Source organism: Enoplosus armatus, chromosome 15 (assembly GCF_043641665.1).
Source record: "Enoplosus armatus isolate fEnoArm2 chromosome 15, fEnoArm2.hap1, whole genome shotgun sequence".
Classification (NCBI taxonomy): domain Eukaryota; kingdom Metazoa; phylum Chordata; class Actinopteri; order Centrarchiformes; family Enoplosidae; genus Enoplosus; species Enoplosus armatus.
In genome coordinates, this window is record NC_092194.1 from 22,522,798 (window position 1) to 22,532,797 (window position 10,000).

The 10,000-nt window shown below is 43.1% G+C and overlaps 1 protein-coding gene across 1 annotated transcript in view; it reads left to right on the top strand.

Annotated features, from left to right (window-relative positions):
- mdga2a (MAM domain containing glycosylphosphatidylinositol anchor 2a) overlaps positions 1–10,000 on the top strand; it is a 79,066-nt gene that overhangs the window by 34,895 nt on the left and 34,171 nt on the right. Inside the window, exons 3-6 of the mRNA XM_070920378.1 lie at positions 2,109–2,283; positions 3,715–3,911; positions 7,013–7,145; positions 8,842–9,114. Of these exons, the coding sequence (XP_070776479.1) occupies positions 2,109–2,283; positions 3,715–3,911; positions 7,013–7,145; positions 8,842–9,114 (778 nt within the window). The remainder of the gene's footprint in view (positions 1–2,108; positions 2,284–3,714; positions 3,912–7,012; positions 7,146–8,841; positions 9,115–10,000) is intronic.

Sequence of the window (10,000 nt, forward strand, 5' to 3'; positions counted from 1 at the left end):
CGTTCGGCTGATTGATTAATCAACAGCTCTACATGCAGGGAGGCTCAGCATCTTTGATTCTTTTGTTTGTGACTCTTGAGTGTTTGAGAGCTCGACGCTGAGCTGCCATGTTAGCTGCAGCGCCACTGCAGTCACAGTACTGCACACTGCGTCCATCACATCGTGGGCACCAGTGTTCATGTTGTAACTACAGTGACGTCCTGTTAATGAGACATTGTGCAGAGTGCGTGTCGTCACACAGATCCAGGATCTTTTTAATTAATGAGTATTTTTAGCTCATTAATCGTCAGTTCGCCGGTTTGAGGCTGTTAACCGTCTGTCTGCACCACAGACGGATAAAAAGTGCGCTTCACTCCAGCTGGCAGTGGGGCGACCGACATGAGGGAGGACTGTACCATGGGGGGGGGGGGGGGGGGTGCAGGTGGGACAGAAAGAGAAAGAATCAGGGCAGAAAATATGCTGATGGAGGCGAGAGTGTAGGTCTACTTTCAGAAGTGGAAGAACACAGCAAAGTTTTAAGGCTCTGAATTCAACCAAGAAAACACATCATATTCCTATCAATCCAGAATAAAACACATTGTGATGAAATAGATCATTGTGTCTATTATCTAATCTATCAAATGCTCAACCTCTACTGGAAATCACTTTTCACATAGTTTCATTGATGGCAAATGGAGATGAGGTTGTTTTTTGTCACTCGATTGATTTATTGTCTCAAGAACTCTTTCATTCGCTGCTTTATCTGAGATTGATGTTCATCTGTAGTGTCTTTTTATTGAAATTACATATCAATTCAAGGATTATTCCAATAATATACAGAGGAGGGCACGGTGAATTTATTATCCCTGAGTGCTGTCTGCTTAGCTTCTTTTCAGGCTTTGTGCGGCCCAATAACCTCCACCAATCAGAGGGTTGTTTGTAGCCTGAGAGGCAAAACCCAGGGCGAACAATATCTTAATGTCCATAACAGTCTATTCCATCTATTATATGTTGACAATGACACAGTCCGGCTGTCCTCCGTCTCGTCCGTCCTGCCTTTCACTTCCTGCCTCATTCTGAGTCACGTGACCATAAACAAGGCGTTGGAGCACCGAGCTAACCGTGACGCTGAGTTTCAGCTCATAGAGACGCTTCACATCTAAACCTGAGAAAACAAAGGCAGCACGTTCTGTGGAGCTGAACTCTGGAAGAATCCATCTTTACACAGTAATCAAGGACGTGTTCCTGTTTACACATCTATGATAATCCTTCATTGATCACTTTGTATATTCACTGGAGTCAAACATACGTATCATCAATATGATCATAACTTCCATTCAGTAGACAGATGCCTTCACTGCAGATATGAGTCTGAACAGACTTGGATGTGAACTGTAACCTGATTGGTTGACAGCCGGGGGGGGTGACTCTAGTTTATTGTTTACAGTCAGATTCTCAGCTTTATGTCCCTCCGTTCCAGATTATTTTAATGATTAATCAGTAATTAAAAACAAAAATCCCAGTTAATTTTCTATCTGAGGATGAGAGAGAGACAGATGGAGAGAGGAGAGGATGATGATGATGATGATGATGATGGAGGAGAGGAAGGGACAGAGCAGGTGGGGTGGACGGATGGAAAACTGACCAACAGATGCTGAACGAGGACAAATCTGGACCACACACACACACACGGTCGTGTTTCCATCACTTCAGAGGACATCACATTGACTTACATTCATCTCCTGGAGACTGACTCTAACCTTAAACCAAGTCTTCAGCCTAACATTTAATGATTGACGTTATGAGGACGTGCATTTTGTCCCTAAAAGGAAGGCGAGTCCCCACAACATGAGTAATACACACCCACACACACACATACACAGTGGCGTTAATCTGCAGTCTACAGTCTGGCATCGATTTAGTTTCCATCTAAACTAAAGGCTACTGTTAGCTACTGCTAGCTACTGTTAGCTACACCCCCTCCCAAACACACACCGTTGCTGCCACAGTGCCTCTGAGCCAGGCACTGAACCCTGGATCAAGAACTGGGCTTTTCAGTTTATGCTGAAACCAGTCTATACGTCTATACCAGTCTGCTGTGTTTACTAACCCCCCAACCCCCCGTGCAGATTCGTTGGACTAAGACGGCGGGCGGAGCCTCGGACCGTCAGGGCGACTCGTCGCTGCACAACGAAACTCTGAAGATCGATAACATCAGCCGCCACCAGGGGGGGCGCTACTACTGCAAGGCTGAGAACGGACTGGGATCCCCCGCCATCCGGTCCATACGAGTCGATGTCTACTGTAAGAACACACACACATACACACACACCATCTGTACGGTTGATATGAAGCTACAGCCAGCAGCTGGTTAGCTTAGCTTAGCATAAAGCCTGGAAACAGGTGGGAACAGTCGTCCTTTTCCTGCTGAAAGTGTTGAAGATTCTTCTGATTCTGAGCTGCCAGATAAATGACGTTCCAGGACCGCTTGGATTAAAGAGCAGTCAGTTACTTCCTGCTGTTTTCAGTCACCTGATGGTATTCAAGCCTCCTCCTGACCCACATGGCTCGTCGTCACATGTGACAAACCCTTTGTGTTGTTGTTGTTTGTGGCTGATTGTTGCTGACCTACATGTGTGGACACGAGGCATCGAGCTGTTTTCCTGCTGCGGTGATTCTCCCCCGGAGCTCTGCTGGCTGATGATCAGTCACAGCCGACATGAGACGGGATGTTTGTCTCTGCGGAGACGTCGGCTTCTGTTCACCTTCATGTTTATTGTCGCAACTGGGATGCAGAAAATCCCAATAATCCCAGTAAAGAAATGTCCTCGGGGTGTTTTTATACAACCGCCCCTCATGTATGTTGCCTGAAAAGTTTCCTCCAAAGTAACAAGAACAGGAGGAAACAATACCTGCAGACTGTGAGCGTTGTTGTATAACAGCCATAATATCCTGGAGGATGTTTCTTACTGGGATTACAGGGATTTAAGTGGCACCTGAACGCATCACGACTGAGTGCTTCCTTCAGGGCACGGAGGCTTTTACACAACGTTTCCTCCATCAACCTGCAGGAGGAAACAGAACAAATCATGAACTCACCACCACACCCTGATCTGCAGCCCGTACAGCAGGACTCGCAGTGCATTATGGGAGTTACCATCAGGCGGGAGCAGATTGTTTTGGCTTCTGTTTACTGGCAGCGGCTGTTTTTCGAGCCCCGATGTGTTCAGTGTGCAGGTCGGAGTTTGTCGTCGCTCTGTGTGAAGTGGATTAGCGACCATTAGCCTCTCTGTTGGTGGCGGCTTCATAACCGGACTCATTACTGCGGCGGAGCCTGATTGGTCGGCTGCCGTCAGCTGATTGGGGAGCTCGCTGTGTTTCCAGCCAATTAAAATGCCTCTGGCCCCGCAGTAATTACCCCCACCACAGGAAAACTGACCCAACTGTTTGGAAAATATGAAAAACTGTAAATTGAGATGCGGCAGGATGAAACAAACTTCAACAGTCCTCAATGTGTTACCAGAGAGGAACTACAGCAATGTATATATTTATATTTTTATATATTTATATCTCTGCTTCAGTTGGTGGTAAATGACTTTACAGTGAATTCAGGCTCTGGTGACTGATTCTGTGGATCCTTTATACTCATTTATACCTTCGGCCCTCTTTTCTTTCCTCTTTATACCCTTTATTTCCCAACTCCTCCCTCTGCCTTCCTCTCCTCCTCCTCCTCAGACCTGGATGACCCGGTGATAACGGTACATCAGAGTGTCGGTGAGGCGAAGGAGCACTTCTACTTTGAGAGGACGGTGTTTCTTCGCTGCGTCGCCAACTCCAACCCACCTGTCCACTACACCTGGAGGAGAGGCAGGGAGGCGCTGTCACAAGGCTCCGACTCCGGGGTGGAGATCTACGAACCGTTTTTTACACAGGTGAAGAAACACACCTTCTGTTCATTATTACTATTATTATTGTTATTATTATTAAGTCAGGGCAGTCACAACAGTGACTTTTAGGACTGGGATTACTGTGCTGATATTTATGACATTCTCCAGAGGTGAACTAACCTGCAGCAGACGGAGACAGGCAGAGATATTCTGTAGGACATGAGCTCATTAAAAAGGGTTATGGTTTATGGTTCTGATGGGGATCTTGGTTGAATAGTGAAAAGTTACGAGACAGAACATGTTGACTTCATTAACATTTAACCAAAACCACCATCTTTCCTGAACTATAACCGAAGTGTTTTAGTATCTAAACCAACAACAGGTGGGACTCTGGATCTGAACCCGACCCGTCAAAGTCCCGACATCCAAATCCCTGGATAAGTGGTAGAAAATGGATGATGCTTTATCTGTAAATAAACATCATTTCTTCTTCTTTTCAAAGTGATTTCCAGAACTGTCGTCACTGTGCTCATGAGATTTGAGCTCTTTTCCCATTTTGGCATCTAATTCTTTCAGATATAGTTTGTGTAACTTTATTGACTGTTATATTCTCACATACACATAAAGTGGTGCTTTTTAATTCAAACCACAAGTGTCAGAAAGACAGAAACACTTCTTATAATTTCCACTTTGTGTCTGAGAGCGACGTCTCACTGTCTCCCAGGAGTCGTTCCTCTCCTGCTGAAATGTTGAAGCTCCATCAATAAAAGTCTTCTTAGTCCCAGTTTACCTCTCAGTGGGATTTCTCTGGGGGATCAGGAGGTGCTTGATTAATATGGGCGGTGGTCCATCAGCTGTGGCCAAAAATAGTCAAAAAGTTTGATTTTTGTCCAATTTGTGCTTCACACAGACGTCCAAACCTCTACAGGTTTAGACCACCTCAGGTTTACTTCCTTTTTGTGTTTATATGCTTAAAATATCATTAAATCCTCAGATTCTTTATTTAATATTTTAATTATTTGAAATAAATTGTCTTTTTAGCGACATTTAAGTCCTCATGAACCAGGAGGGGGACGGAGAGAAGAATGGATGAATAATGATGATCGGTTAGAAGTTTGTGGTTTTACTTTTCTTTCTTTGGCACTTTTTATAGGTAATAATTTAAATATATATTTTTATAACATTTCATTTTGTCCAGATCCAGATATGACAGCGTCCTCATTGTTTGCAGTAAAGGGGAAGGTCCTTCTTGCTCATTCATCAGGGAAACTGGCGTGTATACAGTATTCCTTATTACGTCCACACATTGTTCAAGACTGGGAGGTTCCTTTTTATAACAGATTTCATTGCTCTTTTGCAGGCAACCAGGATTTAAACAGATATGCGTCCCACATAGAATATCCTACTGTCCTCAGGAATTTCATAAACGTGAGATTAAGGGTTAAAGATATATTCTGTGTGGTTATATATCAGAACTTGTTATTGTGTTTTTTGTCAGAATAAAGATGGCGGACAGAATGGAAGTTTATGTTTCTGTGATGTACAGTTTACAGTAACTACCGGCACACTCGACGCTCGACCTTCTCCTGCTTCCTTTTCCTGTAAATTAAAATATTCATTGTTGATCCTTCGCCGGTGAGTTCAACAGCCGTTCAAAAGCCGAGCCGTCCTGTAGTTTAATCCCTCCTCCTCCTCCTCCTGTGGATTAAAAACCTCTGCAGATGGAGATTCCTGATTTTTTTCTTTTTGCCGTGGTTTAGATTTAATTTGGAGCAAAGGGAAGCCGGCCAATCAGGCGGCCAGTTAGCGGGGCAGAGATAACATTCACGCCAGATTTGAACGCTGTCGACTGTAATGCCTTCAGCACCGAGCTCGTGAACTTGTTAACCCCTCCCCCCTCGCTCCTCGTAGGCCCTAATGAGGAACTTATCTCCTCCCCCTCCTCCTCCTCCTCCTCATCATCATCCGCCAAGAAATTGGTCGCCATCTTTGCACAAACATCCCATTTAAATGTCATCTAATCTCATCTCATCTGTCCGTGAGGCGGAAGGCAGCACAGAGGCTGCCAGAGGAGATAAGAGAGATTTGGCAGCGAGGTGGAGACATAAAGAGGAGGAGGAGGAGGAGGAGGAAGACAGGGGGGAAAGGGGAGGAAGAAGAAGAGAAAACAGAGATGGAGAAATGAGGGGGAAGAGCAGGAGCATGAGGCTTGATTGATCTGCTAAATATCGAAAGCTGACTTCTCTCAATTTAGTTGATGATTTTGGGTTAAAAAAGCATCAAAAACTTTGATTCCTAGACGGACTTTTTTAGTTTGAATGTTGAAATATACACTTAAAAAATAAAATTGCTAATAACCAATTGTCACACCAGAAGCACTTTATTTGTTTGTGCTGGCTGTTATTTGCGTCTTGGCCATTATTTTAATACCCAGTTTTAATTGAGAATTTACGGCAACTAACAAAGATGGCAATAAATTGAGAACAGTAAACTCAAATAAGTCTAAACCGTTTTTAGCAGAAACTTTAAAAATATTAAATAATACATACGGTGTAGCGTATGGAACATCTATGTACTGCAGTTCGTTAGTACATAACATATTCACTGATACCAACATGTCTGTGCTAAAACAATGTCAGCTGATAAAACTGGTGACAGTGTTAGTGTGTGAAGAGTGAACAGGAGGAGAGAAAACTGCAGAAACTTGAACAGAGTCGATGTAGTTTGTGTCCCAGTTAGACTGATGATAATCTGAGCTGGAGGCTAAAGAGAAAATCTCCTCAGAAACTTCTCTGAAGAGTTTAAACACAGAGGAAACATTTTTATTTATTATCATCAGTCATCTTGACATTTCTCCAGTTGTGAAAGATATACAGTATGAACGTGTGTAAAAGATGCAGATTTACAGTTTTAAACCATCGTTGTGAGGACATTTCTGCATTGTGAGGACATTTTGGCCAGTCTTCAAATGAGTGTTTGAGGTGTAAGGTTTGGTTTTAAGGTTCAGGTTAAAATCAGGTTTAGGGTAAGGGTTGGGGGTAGGCATTTAGTTGTGGTGGTTAAGGGTAGGGGCTGAGGTACGCAGTATCTTACGGAGGGTCCTCAGAAGTATAAAAGGACAAACTTTTGTGTGTGTGTTTTTACAGGGTGAGACGAAGATTTTGAAGCTGAAGAATCTTCGTCCTCAGGATTATGCCGACTACACCTGCATCTCTTCCGTCAGGAACGTCTGCGGCATCGGAGACAAGAGTGTCCACTTCGGTCTGAACAACAGGACAGGTAACACACACACACACACACACACACACACACACACACACAGTCACAGTTCTGACTTTAACCCTGAACCACAGTCTTCAGACTTCAGAGGTGAGTCCCCACAATGTGAGTGTGTTTACAGGTCCCCACACAAACACATAGACAACAACGAAGCTTCATTAAAATGGGAAAGCATTTTATTATAGTAAGAATTTAATTACTGAATAATGTCAGTCAAATACTAACTGTACTGTAGTTAATCCACAGAAAACACTGGAGACTCTATGATTCATTTAATTAACACATTACTTTTTAAAATAGTTTTTCCCCCAACATGTATATTATAAATCTATAATAAATAAGCTGCGCAAATCATCAGTGGATAATCTGTCACAGCAGGTGAAAACTAAAAATTTAAGACACACGGCTCGTTTTCATCATTCAAGTCAAATACTGATTTAAAATATCATTTCCAATGTGACTTTCTCTAAAGTTTGTTTTAATTTTGCGATCTCTGCTTCATAGTTATCATTCATTTGAAAAGCATGTGTACTTCACTGTCATTACTGTCCTGTTGTGTTTTTCCCGTGAAAGAAAAAAATGGACGAAAAGTTAAATGAACAACAAAAAAAGAGAATAATCATGTTAAATCAAAAAGTTGACCTTCTATCTTATATTTGAGTATCTTAATATTTTGACTTAATAAGTCAGTGACCTTTTTAAGATAATGAGAAAGGAAGTCAACGTTTGGACTAATCTCATGTCAAACTTTGACTTTGTAATTATTTTGGTTTAACGTGAGTATTTTTATTTCTATCATTCTGTGTTAAAATGTTTATATAATATATTTTTCTGTCTCCGTACCTGAGCGTGTACACTTGGATGAATGTAAATAAATAAATCATTTTCCTCTCTGAGCTGGGCCTGCAGCTCCGTGACCTGTACAGTAGATCCTGCCCCCCCCCCCCCCCCCCCCCCCCACAGGGGCTGATGGGATTTACATGATGTCAGCTTAACAGAGGTCGACTCAGCTATTTTTATCTCCCTCATTATTATTTCTGCATTTAGCTGCTTTTCTGCAGCTCGTCGTGTGCAGCTGGTGGAGGCAGCGAGTCGCTCTGCGGCTTTTATTTCACTCTGATGTGAATCTGAGGGCAGGAAGCTTTTATACTGAGATCACTGTGGATTATTTACACATGATGAGATATTTAAAACCTTTTAAAGTGAAAAGAATGTATATATTAGTTTGTATAACCACCTGCATGTGAACTGACCAACAGGAGACATCATCATCATAACAATCAAAAATGTACTTAGAATAATAAAAGTTTTGATCCAAATATGTCAGAGAATTAAATGTAAACAATAAATCCATTTTGATAATTGATTAGTCATTTAAACGTGTCAATCATTCGCTGGTGTTTCTCCGACGTGTCAGACGTTTTTTATCACAGTAAGTTGAATGTCTTTAACATGACGCCACCTCATTCTCTGACATACTGACGCACATTTTTCACGACTTGTAAAATGTATTATTGATTAGGATCTTCCTTCTTGCCAGAAGTTACTTCAGGAGTGACAAAAAAAGATGGTTTATCCGCCTGAATTACACATTTCTAAAAATAAAAATCATGAATGGAAACGTAATGAACACAAAGAGTAAAACTATAAACAGTGAGCCCTCTTCCTCCCTCTTCCTCCTCCTCCTCCCCTCCAGCTCCTCCCTCCATTAAGCTCCTTCTGGACGACCCCCTGGTGGTGAACCCGGGGGAGACGATCACTCTGGTGTGCGTGGCGTCGGGCGGAGACCCTCCTCCCATCCTGAGGTGGGTGATGCTGGGAGGGGAGGAGCTCCCAAAGAGGAGCGTCGTCAACGGCGGCACGCTGACCATCCCCGCCGTCACCGTGGACGACGGCGGCGCCTACAGCTGCGTGGCATCCAACAACGTGGGCAACCCCGCCAAGAAATCTACCACCATACTGGTCAGAGGTAAGACGTCAACACTTAAACTACAACTAACATTAACCCAAAACAACGGTTTACCTTGTGGGGACCTGCTGTATGTCCCCACGTGGGCCCCGCAGGAAGTGAGTCCCCAAACTCAACAGACGCATTTTGCACTTTATTTGTTCCTCTGGGATTCATCTGCAGCTCAGACAGTCGTCTACCTGTTGGGGGGTCTTCCCTGCTGTCTTTTCTTTGTAGGGTTCTAACAGTGTACAGGTGAGTCTTCAGCTTTAGTCTCTGCAGGTACAAAAGCACATTCATGTCTTTACTTGTTGTTTTGAATGTACAAGCTGCTGCAGAATAGACCAGAATAGATCCGACACATCCACAACAAGCAGAGCGTTTATCTGCGTCGGTGCAGAGATGTTAAGCTCTCAGATTATTTCAGTCTTTCTGAATCAAATCCTCCTCTCGGCTGCGTGTCGTCGTTTCCTGCAGCGTCATGATGAACCGTCCTGAACATCATCAGCACTTTGTGAGCTTTGGATGACGCTTCCTGCTCCGCCCCCGAGAGGATGAGAAGATGGTTTCAACTCTGTTCATGTTCATTATGAAACCAGCCAGAACTCAAACAGCAGGATTCATAAAACATAGAGAACACAAATGTCCACGTTTGACCACAGAAAGTCGTAAAACTCACTTAATAACACGTTCAAGTGATATTTATTTACTCAAGAAATGGAGCCAAATGATGAGAGCTCTATTGAACCTGATTGGTAATTAGAGGATGTGTGTTGCTTATTGATTACTTCAGATCTCTATAAAATGTACGTGAGCGTGAATGACTGAAAAAAGGAACGAATGGTCGAATGTTCGTATTGAAGCCAAATCTGATTGACTGTCAAACCTCTGAGTCGGATACTAAATG